A 23,848-nucleotide genomic window follows, 5' to 3' on the forward strand; every position below is an offset into this window, starting at 1 on the left:
GTAAGGATTGAAATTAATAGAAAATACAAGGGATAAAAGGGTAAAGTTTGGTGGTTAAATCAAAATGGCTTTGAAGCCCCAAAGAAAAAAATGTTAGGGTTGAGCAACTTCTTGGTTTTGATTTATTTTAAGTATTTTTTAACTTAATTTAAGATGCTTTTTATTTTTACCGAACACTTAATTAGGTTAACAATGACTTATAAGCTGGTTTGACTAACTTGTAAGCCAATCCAAACGGGCTCATAATGATTTTGACCATATTGATGCAAAATTTGTGGTTTATATTGGTTACAAGGTTTAGAGAACGATTTCGACATCTTAACCAGTTTGCCTTTAACTTTTAAGGACCATCATTTATGTGAGAGATGATCATTTATGTGAGAGATGAAGGACAAATAATGATTGGGGTTTGATTATTCCATTTCGAAATAATAACAACGGTCAATTTATCTATTGAAAACGCTAATGTTAGCGTCAATGGAAATTTGACTCTTAATGTTAGCGTCAATGGAAATTTGACTCTTAGTTCAACTCTAATTTCAGTCTCATACATCTTCTTGAAAAAGATAGCAGGATGCTCAAACGTCAATGATATGAATTTTTTTGGGCAAATGATCTGGACTAATTTTGGATGCTAGTCTAGTTTCTTCCACAAATATGCCTTCTTACTCAGGATGTTATTTCTTCAAAGGTGCAGGGCTAATTTTTCCGTGCCCTTTCATTTTTCTCAATTAAATCAATTGTGTATGGTGATCTTATTGACAAACTTAAGTCTAGGTGGTAGCAGAGTTATTCGGTTATTCGATACTTGTGTTAGTGGGAGGTACAATTGAATGATTGAGGTGCCAATTAGTTAGGTTGAACGCCATTATTGGAGAAAAAATAATATTCCCTCTGTTTCAATTTATGTGAACCTCTTCGGTGTACGAGGGTCAAACTTTATAACTTTGACCGAAAATTTTGACATAAATATTTCAAGTTTGTAAAGCTAAAATTTATATATTTGAAAACTATATAAAAAATACTATAAATCATGATAATGTATAATTCAAATAATTTTGAAAAAATGTAAGAAAAACATGGTTAAAGAACCACCTCGTAAACTCTCCAAATATTAGTGGGTTCACATAAATTGAAACAGAGGGAGTATATGTTGTAGTACGATAATTTGATACAATTAGGTTTCAAATAATTCTTTTAATTATAATATAGGGCAAAACGGGATGAGAATGGGGAAGATGACTTCAAGGTGGAGAATAAGACTTTGAGTACCAAAAATTTGAAAGGTGTAGAAACGAACCCACATCACTAAAAAACAGAAAGAATTAATTTGTGATGTGAGATTTTCTTTGATCTTGTTATTGAAACCTCCTTGATTGAAGGTGATTCTAATTTTTATTGAACTACAAACAATTGGTTTTGCCACGAAAGTCTTTTCCCATACGTTCCATTGCTATCAGTTAATACATTGACAAAACACAAAATCGTGATGCAATGGAGGTAGGATGATGTTTGTCAGCACTAGATAAAAGCTGAACATTAGCACATGTAAAATCGGCTTCAAAGAAAGACAGAGAGACCGGCTAATTAAGACAGAGAGACCGGCTAATTATCCACCAAATTTAGAATCGCGTGTCGTTGCTTCTTAGTTTTCCTTTTTATAAAAATTAGATGTATTTTTTTTTCCACAGTTTGGTGTAAGATACGATTGAACGCGTAATTTGATTACTCCCAACCCGTTGTTTACCCTTTTTTTTCTTTTTTGGGAAGCGGGGGGTGGGGGGGGGGGGAATGGGGTTAGTAACATAACAATTGGATAACTAAGTACAATTGGTGTTCAAATGATTTTGATCATGTAAAAGCTTTAAACAATCGGTAAGTTAAAAGTTAGGCTCATAATTTTCACGTGTTAGCGATATAATGTTACGCTCAATGAACCACAAATGATTTGTTCGGTCTAAGTTTTTGAACAGGTTGATGCAGATTTTGTGGTTTATATTAGGTAGAAGGTTTAGAGAAAGATTTTGTCATCTTTACCAATTTGGCTTCTTAACTTCTAGGACCAGCATTTATGTGCGAGATTAACGACGAATAATGATTGGATTTGATTAATCCATTTTGAAACAATAATAACGGTCCCTTTATCTATTGAAAGTGCCATTGTTAGATTCAATGGAAATTTGACTATTAGTTCTACTCTAATTTCAGTTTCATACATCATGAAAACAATATTAGGATGCTCAAACGTCAACGATATGAAGGTCTTTTGGCTAATGATCTTTACTATTTTTGGATACTAATCAAGTTTCTTTTATGCATATGCCTTCTTACTCTGGGATCTAATTTGTTCAAAGGTGAAAGGTCTAGGACTAATTTTTCCGTGTCCTTTTATTTTTCTTTCTAATTAAGTCTAGGTAGCCGAGTTATTCAGTATTTGTACTCGTGGGAGGTAACATGTACAATTGAACGATTATAAGTGCGCATAAATTAAGATTGAACACCATTGATATCGAAAAAAACATAATTTTTAATGTAGTATGCTAATTTAGTAAAATTAGGTTTTAAAGAATTTTTTTAATATAACATCGGGAAAATGAGAAGGAGAATAAGGGAGTGGACAATAAGGCGGAGAACTGAACTCACACCTTTCTTAAAAAGTGTAGAACCAAACCTACACCACTGAAAAACAGAAAGGTGTAATTCACGCTGTGAAATTTTATTTGATCTTGTTATTTTATTTTATATTTTAAGAGTAATTCAAATGATAAAAAAGAAAAAGAAACGGTACGAGCTGGTCGTCTAGACTCTAGAGGCAATACGTGGAATTGAAGTTTACAAGTTCAAATTGTAGTGGCCTTCTAGTTGGCTGAGCCGGGGTTTCCTCCTTTATAGACTTTTAACTAAAAAACAAAGTTATTCTAACACCAGATTTTGTTTGAGCATTTAAATATTATCGGTTATACTTTGTGTCAAGAAGGGTAAATTTTCTTCACATCCCTACCTAATGAAGAATTTTTTTTTTTTTTTTTTTTAAATTGCATTTAGAGGGAGAAAGTGATACATTAATAAATCGAATTATTATTAATGGTAATAAGCCAGGCAGTCAGATTTAATTTTTCCATATATTCTATTGAAATACTCTATTTCAAGTTGTAGAGTCAAGAAACGTGATTAAAAAAAGAGGGGGTGGGGGCGGCGATGTGTGGATTTTACATAAATGTTTCTTATCTAGGTTACCAATCAGATTTTATTCCTATTTTTAAAAGTTGTGCAAATATAATTCTTGAGACAGACAAAACTTTCGAGTGTCATCTAAGTCTACAAAAATTTCAGGGAAATATCTTTTTCTTAAGTCATAATTTTGTCACGAGACAAGACTGCGGTACAATGAAACGTTCAATCAACAACAAATGACTTTTTTGGTTGAGTTATTTCTTTAAATAGATGGATGCAGTTTTGTGGTTTATATTGGTTAGACGTTTGGAGGAAGTTTTTGTCATCTTTGCCAATTTGGCTTCCCAACTTCTTAGGACGAGCATTTATGTGAGGAACTAAGAAGGAATACTCATTGGAACATGATTAACTCCATTTAGAAATAATGGTCCATTTTATCTATTGAACTAGGTGTGTATGGCCGCGCCAGCACGGGCCTAATATTGTGAAATAAGATAAGGCGACATTGTATCCTAGTTGCTGATATTATTTACATAGTAAGATTAGCAACATATGCTAATTCCTGGACATTATTTACATGCATTTTGGAATGAAATATTCACTCATGTATGTTGTATGATTGGATACACTTTTGTAATTTGTAATAACGATCTTGTTCTTGACACCAACGATGTTGTCCTCTGCTGGCACGTTTGACATTGATCTGTGGCACCCTTCCTGGTGCTAGTAGAATATTCTTGAGCTCAAATTTACCAAGAAAGTTGTTGTCCTTGGTCATTGGACTTTCTCCTTCATACACTGAATGAGCACACGCTGGTTGACTGTCAGAGTCAGCGGGAAAACATTTGCTCTTTTTCTTTTTTTGGTAAATAAACAATTTAGTTCATACCAAAAGTGATAGTTACAAAACCAAATAGATGCTGACCACCTATTTCCAGAAGTAAAGGACAGATCTATGACTAACAACAGCCATGCACTGTGATACAAAATCAACAACTAGCTTAGCTAACTAATGCAAAAACCAACAAAGCAACATGTAAATCATCCCACAATACATTGATAGGATTAGAAGCAGTAGTGCAAGACAAACAGATACCAGTGATGAGCCTCAAGGCATTGTGTTGAGCAGCAGCAGAGGACTACGGCATTTCCTGAGACCTCTTCCTTGAACATGGACATCGAGGCAAATTTCTATACTGCTAGAGATTTTCAAAGTCTATGTTTTATTTGGAGGAGGGCCTAAGGAGGTTGATCGTGAAATACCTCACATTTCATTGAGTACTCTAATATTTAGCTTCGAACACTGATAGTGTAATAAAGAGTTAAAAAGGACTCCACCAATGAATATATAGAGAACAAAAAGAGGAAGTAAACTGAGAATTAGTATAAATGATTTGCAAATTGATATCTCAAACACTTTTAGTGTTTTCAATTTATTAGATAGAATTTATATTACATTGATCCAAGTAAGAAGTTGGAAGTATTTAAGCAGTGATAGAAATCCAAAACAGAGAATGTAAAAGTGTTTCTCACGGTCATATATTAGAACCTTAAAATCACGGAAAATTCAATCCAAAAGAATCATTTAAATTTTTAGAAATTAACTGGATGTATCTATAACACCCCAAAGATGTTTTGTCCTAAGAAAAAAAGGAACATAGAAAAAAATGACAAACGACAAACGACAATCAGATCCTATATCCATCAAGAAGAAAATGAAAGTTCCAATACAATAGTAATATATTGATTTAAATACAAAGCCTTTAAGGCTTAGTTCCAATTCAGGGAACTTACCATAAGGAAGCTTGTTCCATTCTAACCGAGATAAATAAAAATGATTAGGTAAACATAATATTTTCAGAAAACCCAACATTAGAAACACCAAATAGCTACCAGGTATCTCAACTCTTCTTAAAGTTAATCATCACTTCTGGATCTATAGTGACCTATCCAAATACCCAATCAATCAATGCAACAGCAAGATCAAAGTTATCTGGTCAATAGAGTAGGGCTTCAGAACTCTTTTGGTATGATAACAAAAAACCACCAGTTATTGAATACACGTTAGAGTACTACTTACATCTTTTTCATGCTCATGGATGAATGATACTGCCATGAATATACCAACCAACCAACCAAAAATTCAAGAGAAGGAAACATAACCTCAATGTCATCACTCATCAGTGTACCTTTGACGTCAAGCACACAACAGGAAAATATGGGTACCTTGGAAAAAAAAAACACAATTCGAAATCACAAGGAAATAAATCACATCACAGAATCCGGCTCAAGTATGTTCCCTACCTTGAATATGCAATGTTGATTTTTGGTTGCTACATATAGAAGAAAAAGATTCACTATACTTGTTAATAAAAAGCAGAATTAAAAGCATAATCCCCAAATCATTAATAATTTATTTTTTGATACTGGCTTTTGTCTTCAAAAATACAAAACTAGTGTAAATATTTTGTTATTTACACCAGTTCTCTCTGCGTGCATAAGCTCGGGATATACTACACGAAAAATGCAATCCTTCAACAATTTTGCATTGAGTGCCTCAATCACAATATAAATAATGGAAATCCTTCAAATTCTCTATGTTTATGAAAGTTGAAGGATTACATAACAAGAACCCATACTTCCACAAAATAACTACCATTTTTTTAACAACCATGGTGTTCGAACCAACTTGCACACACCTCGAACAAGGGTGTACCAGCTGCCTCCCACAAGCATAGGTACCGGATAAATTATCCACCAAAATTTGGACAAATGGGAAGAAATTACCTAGTGTTTTTGCCACCATTGAGATCTGAACCTCAGATCTCAGGGTACACAACCCACTTCAATCACCACTAGGCCACAATCCCACATCCTTGTGTGCTTCAAAGAAACTGCCATCAGAAAACACAACATCTATCAGCTCCACTATTGTGTAAACTGATTGGAAGAGATTCCAAGAGGAAGTTGTCGCTGCTAGAGAGGAAGAAAGGATCAATGATACAGTCAGATGCATCTACTTCCACTCCTGCATCTTATCTCATCATGAAAACTTGTAACATAATCTTTAAATTAGAAGAATGATTTAAATTGTTGTTATAGCAATCGTCATCGATTAATGAAGTGTAACTTAACACAAAAATTACCATTACTTTTGCCAAATTTTACCTTTATTTTATGATTTTACAATATATGCATTAAGAATTGTGCTTCATTGAATCAGTCATCTCTTGAAATTAGTAAAATGATTATCTTGCTCAAATTAAAAGCAAATCGACCAATTCTTGACTTAAAATAGGGAGTAAGAGTATACACAACTACCTCTCCTGGGCATAGAAAAGATGAGCAAAGGAGCTTATTATCAAATAATGTTAGTTGAATACAAGAACCACATACTAAATTTCCTGGATAAGGAAATATCAAAGGCTAACATGCAGTTCAAGATAAATAATACAGGATCCTCTACACTAGTCATTTATAGAGACAAGAGTCTAGATGATAAGAAAGAGTTAGAGAGGGGGATCCAGCCATCTCAATAAAGCACATCCGTGTCCATTTCTGATTGTTCACATATTATTTCCAATTTAGGAGATGCCCGAGGAAACCCCATCAACTCCTTTGAGATCTTCAAGCGTTGGCTTTCATGAACACTGTCTGCGTCTTCATTAATGATGGTCTTCAGGAGTAAAGGAGCAGAGGAAAGTATAGACCTTACAAAGAGCATTTCGGTTCTTGAACCATGGAAGTTATCTATTTTCAATTGTTGTAGCTTGTTGAGTCCTAGTGTCCTGCAAGCTGGTCCTTCAAAATGATTTACATTGACTTCCACGCCACCATTCTTCTTCGAGCTCAACAGAAATAGAAGGTCCTCCAAATTGGGAGAACTTTTAAGCATTCCTAGAAGAGAAAATATTTGATCATCATCATCAAAATCGAACTCAAATAAAGTGAGAGCCCTCAAGCTATTGAGGCATGTGGGGAGCCTCTCTAATTCAGTAGCAAAAGACTTGAGGTAGTAACTGTCCAGATTAAAATGAAGAACGTCAGGCCAGCAGTTGAGAAGATAGGTCAAGTTTATCACTTTGTCTTTATTGTTTCTTGATGATGCAAGTATAACTGTTTTCAGCTTCTGACAGTCCATGAAATGACCCAACTCAATGGGTTTGGTGCGCCAGATAAGGAAAAATATTTGCAAAAGTTTTGGAGCATATATTTTCGAATTAGGAAAACCACTACACCCCCTAACCAGCAGATACACAAGGTTTGGCATCCACAAGAAAGAGGTTGCAACGTCTTCCAAGGCAACTTTGAGTAGTGAAAGCTTTTTGAGCTTGTGGAAACCCCTAAAGCTGCATGGCGGCTTGAAAATGCAGTTGGACAGGCTCAACCTTTCTAGTTCCACACCGTACATAGGGTAAGACAATCTATAAGGAGCTTTATTGTCTAGATTCTGAAGGGTGAGATCCATGACGCCATTTCTTGACAACAAAAACATCCATTGATCGATAACTGAGTGCTGGGAAGAAGGTATTGATGAAATATTCAGGTGGAATGTCTTAATGGCTCCATGGTGCTGCAAGAGAATTGTATTAATGACGTTTATTAATGTATCTGATGGCTTGCTCTGGCAAAAATGGGGAGAAAATACAAGCTTGGGGATTGAAGCCCAAACATGTCTCCAGGGTCTAGACAAAACGCTCATTCTTGCGGCTTCCTCAATAGACAAGCTTTCTTGAATCCGGTGTTGCACATTGATGGGAAGATTGGTAAGTCTATCAAGTTTGTCCCCTTCAACTTCAAGTTGCTTACAACGCATCATTGCCATTTTGAGTTCTGAATATTGGAAAGAAAAAAATCAAGTCAGACTATAAACATGCTTTAACAAACATGCTTTAACGTGCTGCATATGACTCATGTCTAACACAATAATTCCACGGGGAATGAAATGAATCTAAGTAAAAGCAACGTAAGCTAGAATAAATTCTTAAACAACAGAGGCTGACTTCAGACTTAACATTTTAGTAGTTTCTCACATACTTATATCAACTCTGATTCAAAAAAAATACTGCTATTAGAATTATTGACTTTTTTCCGGATTTCTTTTCACTTTTTTCACTTTATGGTGTTTGGCCATAAAAATTTCAAACAAAACTTCAAGTTCAATAAGCAAATATTATTTTCAAAAACTATGGTCAAACACAACTCCAACTCCAACTTCAAAAATTCCCCAAAAAAAAAAAAAGTGATTTTTTTTTTTTTTTTGTGGTTTCTATGGCCAAACGCCTACTTATATAAACTCTGAGCCAAAAGAATACTGCTATTAGACCAATTCCCAATTTTATCACAACAAATATAGAATCTGTTCTAACAAGTACCTGCATGCCACGGAGATGTATGTTACACAAAATTAAAGCATCCAACAACTACTACTTTTGACACAAAACGGTAATTACAGATTTGATAGATTAAAAAAATTACAGCTTTTTTGATGCACATCTTTAGATCCAATATCAAAAGGAAGGCTGGCTAATAAGAAACGGATAAAATTAACTTTGCAGAGCAATCTTCATATGATTTCAAGGAAAAGAAACGAAAAACCTGCGATTTGATGAATGTAACGGATGAGGCGAATAAATAAATATGATTTGATCAAGTCCTTGAGGAGAACGGTGGAAGGCGATGTCTATCTCTAGGGATGCAACTCCTCTCCAGTACTAGGAAACCAAATCCAAATAGGAATATTCTTTACGGATATATATCTCCAACAGTTAATTAATGTTACACACTTTTCTTGAACTATATATACAACATAACTCCTTCACATTTAAAAACCATTTTTGTACACATTTTGCAAGTCCTAAATACAACTCTATGATGAACAAGCAAAGTAGACCTTTTAAGAGTCTTCTTTTTTTTTTTTTTTTTTTTTTTTTTTTGGGCAACTCTTTGGTATTCTTCAACCCATGCAACTACTCATAGAAAGGTATTGGATTTGAAGTCTCAAATTGAAATTGAAAAAACTACAAATGATTTTGGTCACATGCTACCAAAGTTACATGTATAGCAGAACTAGTGTTGGTTTATCGCCTCCATGGACCGTTGTATGAGCATCTTAAATATAATGTATAATCAGCTCTTTTGAGGGACCAAAAAGGCATTAAGCATAAAATATAGAGTAATTTAATATGGGCGTTTGATAGCGTACAAATCTTATGAAAGTTCTTTGCATTTTACGTTCTTAATCTATGCTTCTTATTTTGTATTTACACCTTACAATTTCTTTCTTTTTTTTTAGTTTACTGCATTCGGTCCCAAATTATTTGTCTTCTAACGTTTACACACCCTTAAGACATTTATTAGGGATTGTTAATTGGTTGATGAATAAGTTAAATCGAAATTATAATACGAATATATAATGCCCCCCAACCAAAACCAATACTGTTTTTCCGATTTGGGCGTTAGAAAAATCTATTACCTAGCGTATATGATTGTCTAAGTTTTCCTATGAAATAAAGCACAAAATCTAGAGGCAGATTCTACTATCATGTATTTGATTTACTGGATTCAAAATTTATAGGAATAATGCATAGATAGATAGACACCTTAGCTTGGCTTCAACTGGCAACTAATCACTCCAACTTTGAGAATGCACATCTAGACACCTCAACTTGTCTTCATTGTTTCTCGTAGACACCGATGCTAAACGTGACACTTAAATTTTGTAGGTGTTTAGATGATCACTATGTAAGTTGGAGCTAGTGTTCAGCTGACAAGGGTTGGAAATCTTACGGAAAATATTTGATCATGAACAATTCTTCAAAGCTTGAGGCATGTCAATTAAGACACTGTCCTTAAGAATATTTTACCCGGTATGGGTGTATCCCCAGGATTCAACAAGCTCTTCTAATACAAAATCAGGAGCCAGAATCTAACAAAGATTTATTCTAAAGAAAACCCAGCACACACAAATATGAGAAGAAGAATTTATCTTGAGATATCTACCAGTAAGAAAAGGACCACCACTATATATAGGTAAGGCAAGTCATGATCAGAATAAGATCTCATAGCCAAAGCAATGTCCATAAGAGAATTAATGTCAAATCAATTGGCTTCAACGGAAATGTGCAGGTTAATGATAATAAAGGGCATTTGATTAATGACTAAGAAGAATAATGGAGAAAATGAATAATCTGTTACAATTCACAACATGAGAACGTTTTGTCACCGATAATGTAATCAAATAATTAAAGCTTTTCAAGACCATTCAATGGTCACACAATTTGAAGTTTAACATTACCAAATAAACATATTCTTTTTGAGATATAATTTGTTCAACACAATTGAAGACGAGTTGAGGTGTCTTAAATGTGCATTTTCAAAGTTAGAGTGTTTAGTTGTCAGTTGAGTCCGAATTAAGAAGTCTATCTATATATTATACCAAATTTATAATTCGTACATATTTAGCGAATCTTTTTAACGAATATATAGAGCATCGCCTTATTTTATAATGCGTCTTTTTTACACTTCAAAGTTCAAACTAGTGGGAGGAGGATGTGGTGATCATTTCCTTGTGATGGGTTAAAAATAGAATGGATCACTTGTCTCAGAATCCAAGTTTGTGTGTTTTTGGAGGAAGGTTTCTGGAACTAATTTCACTGAATTTTTACTTCTCCCCCTTGGATAAGTTCTAAGTTGCATCACTCTGCTATAGCGTCTATGCAAAGGATTGCGTATGACAAATATTAAAACCTCTCTTTCCAATAGTATCGATGGTATTGCCAAAACTATGTGGTATGGTTCGACAACTACAGCCGTTGAACTATTTGGGTGCACTTATTATACTTCAAGCAAAATTGAAGACTAGTGCTGGACTAACAAATATGAAAAAATTCCAGATAGCCAAGTACAAAATTCTTGAAAATTAGCTTTATATGATTACAACGACAATAATCCAGCAAAACGAGAATTATTCCTAGCAGGCTTAATGGATAACGGGGATGGAATAACAGTGCATTCAATTTGGATGAAAAGAAACTAACAATTTAAACCGTCACATTAAGGCTGTTCTAACTTCTAAGACATTTTGATCAGAAAATAGCGGTGTATTCAATTTCAAAGAAAAGAAAATAACAATGGGAAACCGTCACATTAAGGCTGTTCTAAGACAATTTGATCAGAAGATAGTATCGCGCACACCCAAAGTTGAAGGGATAAATCCATTATTTTCAGCCAATTAATAATCATTGCAATTGCAACAGATTCTATATGTCCCGGGGTTTGTTAAAGGAGAAATGCCATTTAGATATCTTGGGATACCTCTGAGCACAAGAATGGTATCAGCTCTGCAACGTCAGCCATTGGTAGAGAAAATGTTAAACGGGATCAACATGGTCAGCTAGATATCTTTCTTATGCAAGGAGAATCCAACTCATCAAAAGTTTCCTCTTCTCTATCCAAACATCTGGTCACAAGTATTTGTTATACCAAAGAAAGTGACTAATTTATTGGAAGCAATCAAAAGGGCTTTCATAGCCTGAAATAAGTTTGTGTAGGCCTAAAACAGCAGGTGGGCTCAACATAATTAATATGCTAACTTGGAACAAAGCAGCTATCGCAAAGCTGTTGTGGAATTTGTGCAAGAAAAAAGACAAGTTGGGGGTCGAATGGGTTCACATATACTATGGAAAGGGAGACAAATACGGGAGTTTCATCTTAAACAATCTTCCTAATTGTTGCAAAAGGTCTTCAAAGCCAAGAAGTACTTCATAGAAGCAGAATATGAAGTACATGAGATGCCAAACATTGAACTATTTTCCATCAAAAATACCTGGAGGAGACTAATATGTAACAGCTATGGGGCAGCAAAATGGTTATTTGTCTTGAGGCTGGATATCATGGACAGACTGTCCATATACTAAAGATAGGCTCACAAAATGGGATATGAACATTAATCGAGAATGTGCACATTCTGTCAATCTTCACTAGAAAGCAGGAACCATTTGTTCTTCTATGTCAGTCTCTGGCAACATATTGAGGAAACTATTAGCTTGGCAAAGGACCGATAGACAAGCAGGTGTTTGGCAAGGTGAGATAGACTGGATAGTTGGTAATGTCAAAGGCAACTCAGCAAGCACACATACCCTCAAGACGTCACTAGCAAAGCTACATTTACCAGATTTGGCAGGAAAGGAATAGAAGGATTTTCCAGCATCTAACTAGGAATGTTGAATGTGATACAAGTGGTTTACATACCAAGTACTAGGCCTAAACTAGATACAAAGTTAAACGAGTTGAATAATTATCCCGTGTAAGATTGAGGTTAGCAGATCAGGTTAGTTGATACACTGAGCTTCTGAGTCTGGTAGTTCCAGATTCGGTTTGCAATTCTCCTTTTGGTAATAAAATGTTTAATTTACCAACAAACAAAAAAGAATCATTGGAATTGGTTTTCGGAAGTGAAACATTTAAAACTCAATATCATATTAACAAAATCATAGCCAAGCTCTAAACTTGCAACAAATGAAGCAAAACTTTTGCATCCCTGCTTCACTTGAAAAAATTATACACTTTAAATACTTTCAAATAAAAAAATAGCCCAGTTCACATAGGACACTCACAAGAACTCAGTTCGCAGCATATATTATAACGACACGAGCCATATGCCTATGTCAGTCATCTGCTAAAGAATTACAAAAACCTTTTTGCTGCATGTGTGGAGAGAAAAGCCTCACATCTTCATGATTCCTAAGGCTTCATTGCATGCAACTGCAACTAAAAAAATCTTCTACCAAAACTGCAGAAACTAGGCCGTAACTGTAGAGCCGGAACAAGAACATGGCAAGAAAGATCCCAAGTAGTGATTTATCATCAACCAAGGAATCTCAAAACTACACAACCGCCATAAAGATTTCTTCCTTAAAATGTCAAACCTCGCGAATCAGTTAACCTTCTGATCTACATGGTTTTCTTTTTTGTGGCTTTACCCTTATTTTGACCACCCTTCTTTTTCTGCACACCACCACGTTTGTGGTCCTGCACTCTTTCATGAGGATTTACCTCCTCGAATTTGATAGGCTTTATGATAATACCGCTCCTCTTTACCACCTGTAAGAATTATAACATTAGCAAAGCAAACACCTAAACCACCTCCACATCGTAGTCCCAAACCCTAATTCTCCTTCCCCCAAAAGAGAAACGCAACAAAAAAACCTTTACCAAAAAATAAAAAAGGGAGAAAGGGCTGAGAAAAGGAATAACTTTAGGGTGTACTTGGCATGAAGAGAAATGTTTTCTTGGAAATAATTTTTTTTAGAAAATATGGGGATTTAATACTTATTTTCTTGTGTTTGACAAGCAGAAATAGAGTCACCCTTAATGTAAAATTTCAGGTACAGGCCTTGCCCCTTTCTCTCTTTTCTATTTTTATGTTCTTCATCTTCAAGGGTTTTCTTTTTTTGGGGGGGGGGGGGGGTGTGTGGGAGAGAGAGAGAGGGGGGGGGGGAGGGAAGAGTGTTCAGATACAGGATTTTCAGGAGACAACATGGATATGGAAAGATAGAGAAAACAAAATTAGACAGTATGCTTGAGGATGGACCTCTGGGCGAATAAGAGCTCCAACAGCTGTCCCGGGGTTGAAGTCAGGTCCAATGGGCATCCGAATGCTCTGCTCAAAAACTTCTTGGGAAGTAAAGGGATAAGGTAACGTCGGCGTGTGTAATTTTTCAGCCTGCACAGAAAAGTTAGAAATTGAGTCAATTGTGGTAACAGTCATACACATTAAAGCAACACTAAGCATAGCCTTCTTCTGTACATGTGAAGAAGAGAAAAGTTGTGTAAACATGCATCGGTTGGTTTTAGTTTCACTAATTTAAAGCCAAGGGAAATAAATTAAAATCACGCATGCACATAAGTCTGCAATCACTATCCAGTAAAGCCTAAGTTTAGCCTCAACATCTAAAATCTAAATTGACGTCAATCAGGTTAAGGATGAAATTTCTCTATGACCAACCTTCTTATCCCTCTTTTCGGAGATAATAACATGATTAAGATTTGCATCTTTTCTCTTCTTGAGAGCTTCTTCCCTTTTCTTTTTGGCATTATCATGTTCTTCAAGCATCCAAGAAGGCGGACCTCTCTTCTTTTGTATATTGGTCCATTGGCCCCAACCAGGCAGTAAAACGGGCTTCTCAGGCTCTGGAATTTCCTCATTCAAAGCATCTTGTTTTTCTCTCTCAAAGTCGTCTTCAACATCATCACCAGCAAAAGCACGCAAGAATAAGTTCTTCTTGAGATGGTATTTCGTATCTGGACTTAGTCCCAGAAGTTAAAATCCCATCAACCATTTCTCCTCCACCATCTGCATCACTATCCTCATCAATTTCCTGCAACCAGAATTATTAGTCCATAGTAACAAACAGGCCAGGGAAAGTTGCATTGTGGATTCAGCATATAGAGAGATTAATTATCTCCCCATCAGGCTTACTCACAACAGGTTCTGTGATCTGTGAAGAGCTTGCACTTTTTGCGTTTGCAGATTTTGTCTGCTTGCCTTTAACTAACGAATCATTCATCTGTACACCAAATATACCAATAAGACTAAGTAGGCGTTTGGCGATATATTCCAAATATTTTCACTTTATTTGGAATTATGAAGTTGGAGTTGAAGATGGAGTTGTGTTTGGTTATGCTTTGCAATGGAGAGAAGAGAACACTTCATTTGGAATTTATGAAGATAGAGTTGGAATTGGAAAACAGGTTTGGAGCACTTTCCCAAATTTGCAGTCCAACTCCAAGTTATTTATAACCAAACACTGATTTATTAATGTGAAAAATTATTCCGGAAAAAAGTGAATAATTCTCATGGCCAAACGGCTCCTAACTACGCCAAAAGGAGTGAGAAAATTGAGTTTTGAGACAACAAAACTGAACCTTTTTCCACGAGTCGGCTGCAAAAATGGAAACTTCATACGATGTCCTTGAGTTGGGGTCTCTTGCAATATCGTCAAAACTCTGAATCCCAGGATAAAGTCAAAACTTTAATCACCTCAAACAACACAGACAAAAGAGGGTAACATGAGATTGAATTACCTTAAACAGAGAATCATGACCAATCTCAGATTCTTCACGAAGTGCATTGGGATCAAAATGAACTTCCCTCTCAGAAAAATTATTTTCTTCACGAGCACTGATGCCAATTTCTCTGGCATCTATCTCACCTTCACTATCACTGTCACCATAGTAATTGTCTGATGTCACTTTCTTTTTGGGTTGTTCAGATGCCTGCTTTTTTTGAGCACCAAAAACCCTCCTACCAGTTGAAATATTTGTTCCTTGAGTTTTTGGCTCGTTGTTGTCTTCTAACTCCTTCAATGATGACTCATAGTCTGCTAGAGCAAGCTTTGCTTCTTCATCGGCTGCCTCTTTCCTTCTTTTCAATCCACGGACCTGTGAAATGCCAGTACCATAAATGAACTTCCAAACCTCAAAATATTTAGAGAAAGTAGTGGTGCAAAGGAAATATTGAAGAAATTAATTAAGGGATAATTACAATTGGACCAATAAAAAAAAAATAACCAGCAAATGTAAAATATACATATTGTAACATAAAATATACATGATCAGTGTACATGTTTTATATATTGTGGCTAGCGCATGCAATTAATTACATTTTCATCCTACACAAGAAAAATCCAATGCCTATAAATCCACCATAACCAAAAGAAGATTGTGCATTCTCAATTCCCATCTTCTGCAGCTAATGCAAATCAACTTTAAAAGGGAAAACAAGTACTCCTTTTGTCCCTAGCTCTTCCCGATTCAAACTAAGTGAACTTAACCTAAGTATTAAAAATGTACTTATTCCTCATTCAATGCGAAAGTGCAACTTTTATATCTTACCGGTAGGTTCAGAACGTTTAAAATTGAATTAGGAAAATAGAAAATTATTCTTTAGTCTCCATAAGAGACAAGGGTCAAACAAATTAGGACCAAAGGAGTAATAAAACATATATATTTTTTTTTTTTTGATAACCGTGGTGTCTGAGCCAACTTGCGCACATCTCGACTAATTCCACGGGATATCTATTACCTCCCGCCAACAACAGGTATTAGGTAACTCTATCCAACAAGGTTTAGACAGATCGAAGAAATCACCTAGTGTTTTTGACACTGCTGAGGTTTGAACCGAAACCTCATGGTTCTCCTCCCGCTTCATTAACCACTAGGCCACAGCGTAATTAAACATATTTTTAACTCATTCCTCGATAGTAAAACGTAGGCATAAATATCAACTACAGCATACTTGTTGTAGCTAACAGGGATCAACGACGAGAGAGGCTCAGTAATGATGGGTTCAGATGAATAGAGAAACTAATTAAACTCTACCATTTTAGCCCACGGAAGGAACTCTACCAGTTGCAATCACACGCGCAACCAGACCAATATTGCAATAGCATATAGAAAGCAATAGAGATATAAAAATTTGAACCCATTGTTTTTGAGTTTCCAATTAAAGTGCAACGCTAGCAGAAAAACTAGCCCAATTTCTAACAACGAAATAAAGTTTGAAACAACAACAGAGAGTAAAAGAAGCTGAAACTTTGTTGGTTCACTACTTTATAGTCTATATCCATCAATGAAATAATTGACTCAAATCGCACAGACACAAAAAAAAAAAAAAAAAAAAAGGATTTTTATAAAAAATATACAACCCAGCATACTTCCACAAAATAACTACCATTTTTTTAACAACCATGGTGTTCGAACCAGCTTGCACACACCTCGAACAAGGGTGTACCAGCTGCCTCCCACGAGCATAGGTACCGGATAAATTATCCACCAAAATTTGGACAAATAGGAAGAAATTACCTAGTGTTTTTGCCACCATTGAGATCTGAACCTCAGATCTCAGGGTACCCAACCCACTTCAATCACCACTAGGCCACAATCCCACATCCTTGTGTGCTTCAAAGAAACTGCCATCAGAAAACACAACATCTATCAGCTCCACTATTGTGTAAACTGATTGGAAGAGATTCCAAGAGGAAGTTGTCGCTGCTAGAGAGGAAGAAAGGATCAATGATACAGTCAGATGCATCCACTTCCGCTCCTGCATCTTATCTCATCATGAAAACTTGTACCATAATCTTTAAATTAGAAGAATGATTTAAATTGTTGTTATAGCAATCGTCATCGGTTAATGAAGTGTACTTAACACAAAAATTACCATTACTTTTGCCAAATTTTACCTTTATTTTATGATTTTACAATATATGCATTAAGAATTGTGCTTCATTGAATCAGTCATCTCTTGAAATTAGTAAAATGATTATCTTGCTCAAATTAAAAGCAAATCGACCAATTCTTGACTTAAAATAGGGAGTAAGAGTATACACAACTACCTCTCCTGGGCATAGAAAAGATGAGCAAAGGAGCTTATTATCAAATAATGTTAGTTGAATACAAGAACCACATACTAAATTTCCTGGATAAGGAAATATCAAAGGCTAACATGCAGTTCAAGATAAATAATACAGGATCCTCTACACTAGTCATTTATAGAGACAAGAGTCTAGATGATAAGAAAGAGTTAGAGAGGGGGATCCAGCCATCTCAATAAAGCACATCCGTGTCCATTTCTGATTGTTCACATATTATTTCCAATTTAGGAGATGCCCGAGGAAACCCCATCAACTCCTTTGAGATCTTCAAGCGTTGGCTTTCATGAACACTGTCTGCGTCTTCATTAATGATGGTCTTCAGGAGTAAAGGTGCAGAGGAAAGTATAGACCTTACAAAGAGCATTTCGGTTCTTGAACCACGGAAGTTATCTATTTTCAATTGTTGTAGCTTGTTGAGTCCTAGTGTCCTGCAAGCTGGTCCTTCAAAATGATTTACATTGACTTCCACGCCACCATTCTTCTTCAAACTCAACAGAAATAGAAGGTCCTCCAAATTGGGAGAACTTTTAAGCATTCCTAGAAGAGAAAATATTTGATCATCATCATCAAAATCGAACTCAAATAAAGTGAGAGCCCTCAAGCTATTGAGGCATGTGGGGAGCCTCTCTAATTCAGTAGCAAAAGACTTGAGGTAGTAACTGTCCAGATTAAAATGAAGAACTTCAGGCCAGCAGTTGAGAAGATAGGTCAAGTTTATCACTTTATCTTTATTGTTTCTTGATGATGCAAGTATAACTGTTTTCAGCTTCTGACAGTCCATGAAATGACCCAACTCAATGGGTTTGGTGCGCCAGATAAGGAAAAATATTTGCAAAAGTTTTGGAGCATATATTTTCGAATTAGGAAAACCACTACACCCCCTAACCAGCAGATACACAAGGTTTGGCATCCACAAGAAAGAGGTTGCAACGTCTTCCAAGGCGACTTTGAGTAGTGAAAGCTTTTTGAGCTTGCGGAAACCCCTAAAGCTGCATGGCGGCTTGAAAATGCAGTTGGACAGGCTCAACCTTTCTAGTTCCACACCGTACACAGGGTAAGACAATCTATAAGGAGCTTTATTGTCTAGATTCTGAAGGGTGAGATCCATGACGCCATTTCTTGACAACAAAAGCATCCATTGATCGATAACTGAATGCTGGGAAGAAGGTATTGATGAAATATTCAGGTGGAATGTCTTAATGGCTCCATGGTGCTGCAAGAGAATTGTATTAATGACGTTTATTAATGTATCTGATGGCTTACTCCGGCAAAAATGGGGAGAAAATACAAGCTTGGGCATTGAAGCCCAAACATGTCTCCAGGGTCTAGACAAAACGCTCATTCTTGCGGCTTCCTCAATAGACAAGCTTTCTTGAATCCGGTGTTGCACATTGATGGGAAGATTGGTAAGTCTATCAAGTTTGTCCCCTTCAACTTCAAGTTGCTTACAACGTATCATCGCCATTTTGAGTTCTGAATATTGGAAAGAAAAAAATCAAGTCAGACTATAAACATGCTTTAACAAACATGCTTTAACGTGCTGCATATGACTCATGTCTAACACAATAATCCCACGGAGAATGAAATGAATCTAAGTAAAAGCAACGTAAGCTAGAATAAATTCTTAAACAACAGAGGCTGACTTCAGACTCAACATTTTAGTAGTTTCTCACATACTTATATCAACACAGATTCAAAAAAAATACTGCTATTAGAATTATACACTTTTTTCCGGATTTCTTTTCACTTTTTTCACTTTATGGTGTTTGGCCATAAAAATTTCAAATAAAACTTCAAGTTCAATAAGCAAATATTATTTTCAAAAACTATGGTCAAACACAACTCCAACTCCAACTTCAAAAATTCCCAATTTTTTTTTTTTTTTTGTGGTTTCTATGGCTAATAAGAAACGGATAAAATCAACTTTGCAGAGCAATCTTCATATGATTTCAAGGAAAAGAAACGAAAAACCTGCGATTTGATGAATGTAACGGATGAAGCGAATAAATAAATATGATTTGATCAAGTCCTTGAGGAGAACGGCGGAAGGCAATGTCTATCTCTAGGATGCAACTCCTCTCCAGTACCAGGAAACCAAATCCAAATAGGAATATTCTTGACGCAAATATATCTCCAACACTTAATTAATGTTACACACTTTTCTTGAACTATATATACAACATAACCCCTTCACATTCATTCTATTGGGAATTACCGAATTAGATCTGGTTTTTCCTTAAAAAAACAAATTCACTTCTTTGCACTTTGCACCCTAAATATTTTCCGCTTTGCACCTTAGCATATACCCATAATGGTATTTTAGTCCACGTAAATTATGATTTTGATCTTTGCACCTTACCCTTGTTTCTTTTACTTTTGTTTTAATTGTATTTTTGATCCTTTACAGACTTTTGTTTAGTTTTATAATTCTTTTATAAGAGATCTTCATTTTTTATACATAAAAGATTTGAAAAGAGACCTAAAAAAAGTCATTTTCTTTTATTCAAATATTAAGAGGCTAAGAGATCTCATTTTTACAGATTATTTTTTGTCCAGGTAAATTCTAATTTTGGTCCTTCTGATATATTCAACACATTTAACCCTCAATTGTTTTAAAAAAAAAATAGATCCTCTATGTAGAAAATATATTATCCTTGAATTATTTTATAAAATAGTCTATATAAACGTGCTTGATTGCATGTTGTTCCCAGACAAACTTAATCTTAATAAAAACTATTAAATAATCATTAATAATTAAATACTTTTATTTTATGAGTTATAAAATATTTACTTTAAATTTTCCAATTTATTTTATGGTACTTTGTGGTTATTAGGCAAATTTCTAAATATTACAGGGTCTTGAAGGGTTTGAAAGTTGAAATACACAACTTTAAAAAATATATATACAAATAGAGGAGCACATTTATTATTATATTAAGAAAATGTTAATACGTATTATTATCTGTAGCACTACTACGTATGTTTTTCTTCTCTTTTCTTCGAGATGAGAGAGAAGCAAGTGATGTTTTAAATGTGATGTTTGCATAGTTATTAGAATTCGAATTTATTTCCCATTAAGCAATCATGCTTTGGTGGAGTTGATTTCTCTGTATCTTGGTATGATTTTGTGACGTGGTGCCTTGTAATTCTTGACATTAATGTTATTGACTGATCATAGGGGTGGGCATAAATACCGAAAACCGAAAAACCGGACCGAACCGAATTAATTCGGTTTTTCGGTTCGGTTTTCGGTTTCTTTTAATAACAATTTCGGTGTTCGTCGGTTTCGGTTTTCGTTAAACCGAAGTTTTTTTTTTTTTTTTTTTTTTACTACATGAATACAATTTATTTTTGGGAAAAAAAACATAAGTAGACAATAATATTATAATATTTACATAAGTAGACAATAATATTATAACATTTATATACTCTTAGCAACTAAATGTTATTAAACATTACATGACAAGTTAAATGTTTTATAGTAAATAAAATTGCTATATATAAGGAAACCCTTCAGACGTGAATAACTCCAATACCTATTTGTTGTTCATAGTATAACTGCTTTTATACAATTTCATACTTCCTCCTTATTCTCGCAAGATTTTTCCAAATTTTTTCTTACCTTCTCTACTTCCTCCTTATTCTCAACTTCTTTCATTGTTCCATAAAAAATAAAATCTCAGTTTTCATTTAACACTACAAGATATTGAATACAAGTATACTAATAATTTGAGTGTTGATTTTTATTATATATAGTATAATAAAAATGTTATACATAGAATAATATTCATATAATTTATTTCACCTATTATAATAAATTAGATATAACTCACATAATTTGATTATACACTATATAAAATTTTATATACCTCGTATGATTTTATTATACGTTGTATAATACATTATATTTTGTATATAGAAGATATTATCTTGTATGTGTGGATGATCACTATGGTTGGATTCTAAAGTCATCAAACCTTCAAACATTTAGTCTAGCGTAAACCTCCGTAATCAAGCAATCAAGAAGGAAAAATGGAAATAAATGGAGAGATTTGTAATTGCTAAAAAAACCGAATTAAAAAATCGAAACCGAACCGAACCGAACTTCAAAAAATCGAACCGAACCGAACTAATTCGGTGCGGTGTTCGGTGTCCACTTTCAAAAAACCGAAACCAAAAAACCGAACCGAAAAACTGAACGCCCACCCCTAGCTGATCATATCCCATATTGCTTGTTGAACGGGAAAGATGCTGAGATACATATTGTGATGAGAAAAAGAATACATATAAAAGGCACATTTGAAAAGGGTGAGGATGTGGCTAGTTTTGGGCTTGTGATCCGAGGTTAGTTCTGGAGCGAGTAGTACATGGACACCATGGGTTCCCTGTAGGTCATAACTATTTAGGCAAACAATAGCATTAGCAAGTGTGTACGGATGTGATACTAACTTGGGTTGCTTTACACTTTACTTACTTATAATTTTGTGACGGTGGTTATACTTATCTTGGCTGCATTACACTGAATCATGACTCCTTCTGGTGATTTCCTACTTTGATTGCCCGTTATGGTCGAACTGCTCTGTTTATGTGTAATTTCATGGTTCTGTTGATAAATGAAGGAAATTTATGTTGAAATTATCCCACTTAGAATGGTTAAGGTTGGAAAGGTATGGTGGAGATACTATCGTTCGTTGCATTATCGTTGGTTGCATAGCTTTTACTGATTCTTAATTGTATTTGATAAGTGATTATTGACTGATGTCTGTTATAGGTTGTGGTACTGTGGTGTCTACTTTCCAAATTATGAGTCTGTCAGGTCGTTGGAGGAAGGTTAAGGTTTAGTGACTTCAATTTGAATGGGTTGACATAAAGGTTTGTTGTTCTGATTTATTTATCATTGAGGGTTAGGTGGTTTAAGAGTCCCCCTTGAGCTAAAAACTGATTGTTTCCTGTGAGTCTTTATTTCCCATGGATACATGGATGTGATAGTGGTAGAGAGATTCGGGTATGATTATGTCAGATTTGTTATTTATGGGTAGAAGTTACAGAGGTGTTACGATTGTACTTATCTGTTTATCTTGCTTGATTCTATATTGTATTGCGTGAACTAATCTTAGTTGACCTATGATGCTTACCAGTACATGTGTTGTACTGATACTACTCTTGCTACATTCCTTTCGGAGTGCCTATGTGTTTTAGGTTATTGCTTGGCGGTTTTGTTAACTAAAGTGGCGGACATCTACCTACAGCTTCTGTGTATCTCACTCCAAAGCAGAAGTTGTGTCATTTTATTTTGAGTTATATCCCATGCATTGTAGAAGCTCTTATACATGTCTAGACTAGGTCTTGAGAAAGTGTAATTCTCTGAAATAATAAAGAGAGAGTCATTGTGTCCTTCCGCTTATTATTCAATATCACTTGTTATATTTACTTTACAAATGATTTTGTTAATGGGTTGGTTGGTAAGGGTTCGCCTACCAGGTGGTATCAGAGCCTAGGTTACCGGTCTCACAAGTAAAAGAGCAATGTCTAGTAGAGTCTCGTGGAATGGTACGATGACGTCCGTACCCAACCACGAGAGCTATGGGGCATCTAGGAAATCTTCCCTTCTTTCTTTCCTATCGTGCTATCTCAGTCACTCAATCTCATAGTTGAGTCCAATTGGTATCTGGACGCTTTCAATTAGTATCTACCGGTAGCGTCCTGTTGAGGATATGTGATTCATGTGTGTATGTGACGAGTAAACCAATAAGTTCTCCGTGTTGTGCAATTCTGGTTGGCATCAGAAAATGCCTCATCGTTCACTACTTTCGCCGCGGCACACACCGCCGTAGCAGGATCGCCGCGCGCCGGACCCTCGATGTTCCTTTACTCAGCGATCGCGGAGCCTTCCTTCGCCATAACGCATCCTCTACAGCGGAAAAATATCCGCTGCAGCGGTTACACGTCTGGTAACCAGAGTCCTTCCTGAAATTTTTTCTCAGCCTGTGCAATTCAGAAAAAACCCAAGAAAACCAGTAATTCCATAAAAACACCTAGCCCAACGAGGGCAAAAGTCATTTAAGTGTCAACAAAACATCCAAACCAAAGTACGGAAATCACCAAAAGAAAAAGCAAATTGTTAAAACATGCCAAAAAAGCAAATTGTTCAAATATGCCAACCAAATGAACCAAAATAAATGAAAACCATTGTTTGAAATGAAGGCCCTACAAGGGCAAAGAAAACCATGATTAAG

General features: G+C 35.3%; 3 protein-coding genes across 4 annotated transcripts; all 3 read right to left on the bottom strand.

Annotated features, from left to right (window-relative positions):
* Positions 1-6,647: 6,647 nt before the first annotated feature.
* On the bottom strand, positions 6,648-8,041 carry LOC132058502 (F-box/FBD/LRR-repeat protein At1g13570-like). 2 transcript variants are annotated; one of them, XM_059450985.1, is made up of 2 exons: positions 7,421-8,041; positions 6,649-7,042 (listed from the first exon to the last, which is right to left on the bottom strand). In XM_059450985.1, exons 1-2 carry the CDS (start codon positions 7,997-7,999, stop codon positions 6,707-6,709), a joined length of 915 nt encoding a protein of 304 aa, XP_059306968.1. In that variant the 5' UTR covers positions 8,000-8,041; the 3' UTR covers positions 6,649-6,706. The 2 variants fall into 2 exon arrangements, with proteins under 2 accessions (XP_059306966.1, XP_059306968.1); XM_059450983.1 differs by having other exon boundaries at positions 6,648-8,041.
* Positions 8,042-12,863: 4,822 nt separating this feature from the next.
* Positions 12,864-17,059, bottom strand: LOC132057976 (uncharacterized). The gene is made up of 6 exons (XM_059450551.1): positions 16,970-17,059; positions 15,262-15,654; positions 15,103-15,183; positions 14,183-14,744; positions 13,769-13,900; positions 12,864-13,278 (listed from the first exon to the last, which is right to left on the bottom strand). Exons 1-4 carry the CDS (start codon positions 17,057-17,059, stop codon positions 14,616-14,618), a joined length of 693 nt encoding a protein of 230 aa, XP_059306534.1. The 3' UTR covers positions 12,864-13,278; positions 13,769-13,900; positions 14,183-14,615.
* A 725-nt stretch (positions 17,060-17,784) lies between these two features.
* LOC132057977 (F-box/FBD/LRR-repeat protein At1g13570-like) lies at positions 17,785-19,077 on the bottom strand. The gene has a single exon (XM_059450552.1). The coding sequence runs from the start codon at positions 19,075-19,077 to the stop codon at positions 17,785-17,787; it is 1,293 nt and encodes a 430-aa protein (XP_059306535.1).
* Between the last annotated feature and the right edge of the window lie 4,771 nt (positions 19,078-23,848).

The sequence above is a fragment of the Lycium ferocissimum genome, chromosome 5, assembly GCF_029784015.1.
Source record: "Lycium ferocissimum isolate CSIRO_LF1 chromosome 5, AGI_CSIRO_Lferr_CH_V1, whole genome shotgun sequence".
NCBI lineage: Eukaryota > Viridiplantae > Streptophyta > Magnoliopsida > Solanales > Solanaceae > Lycium > Lycium ferocissimum.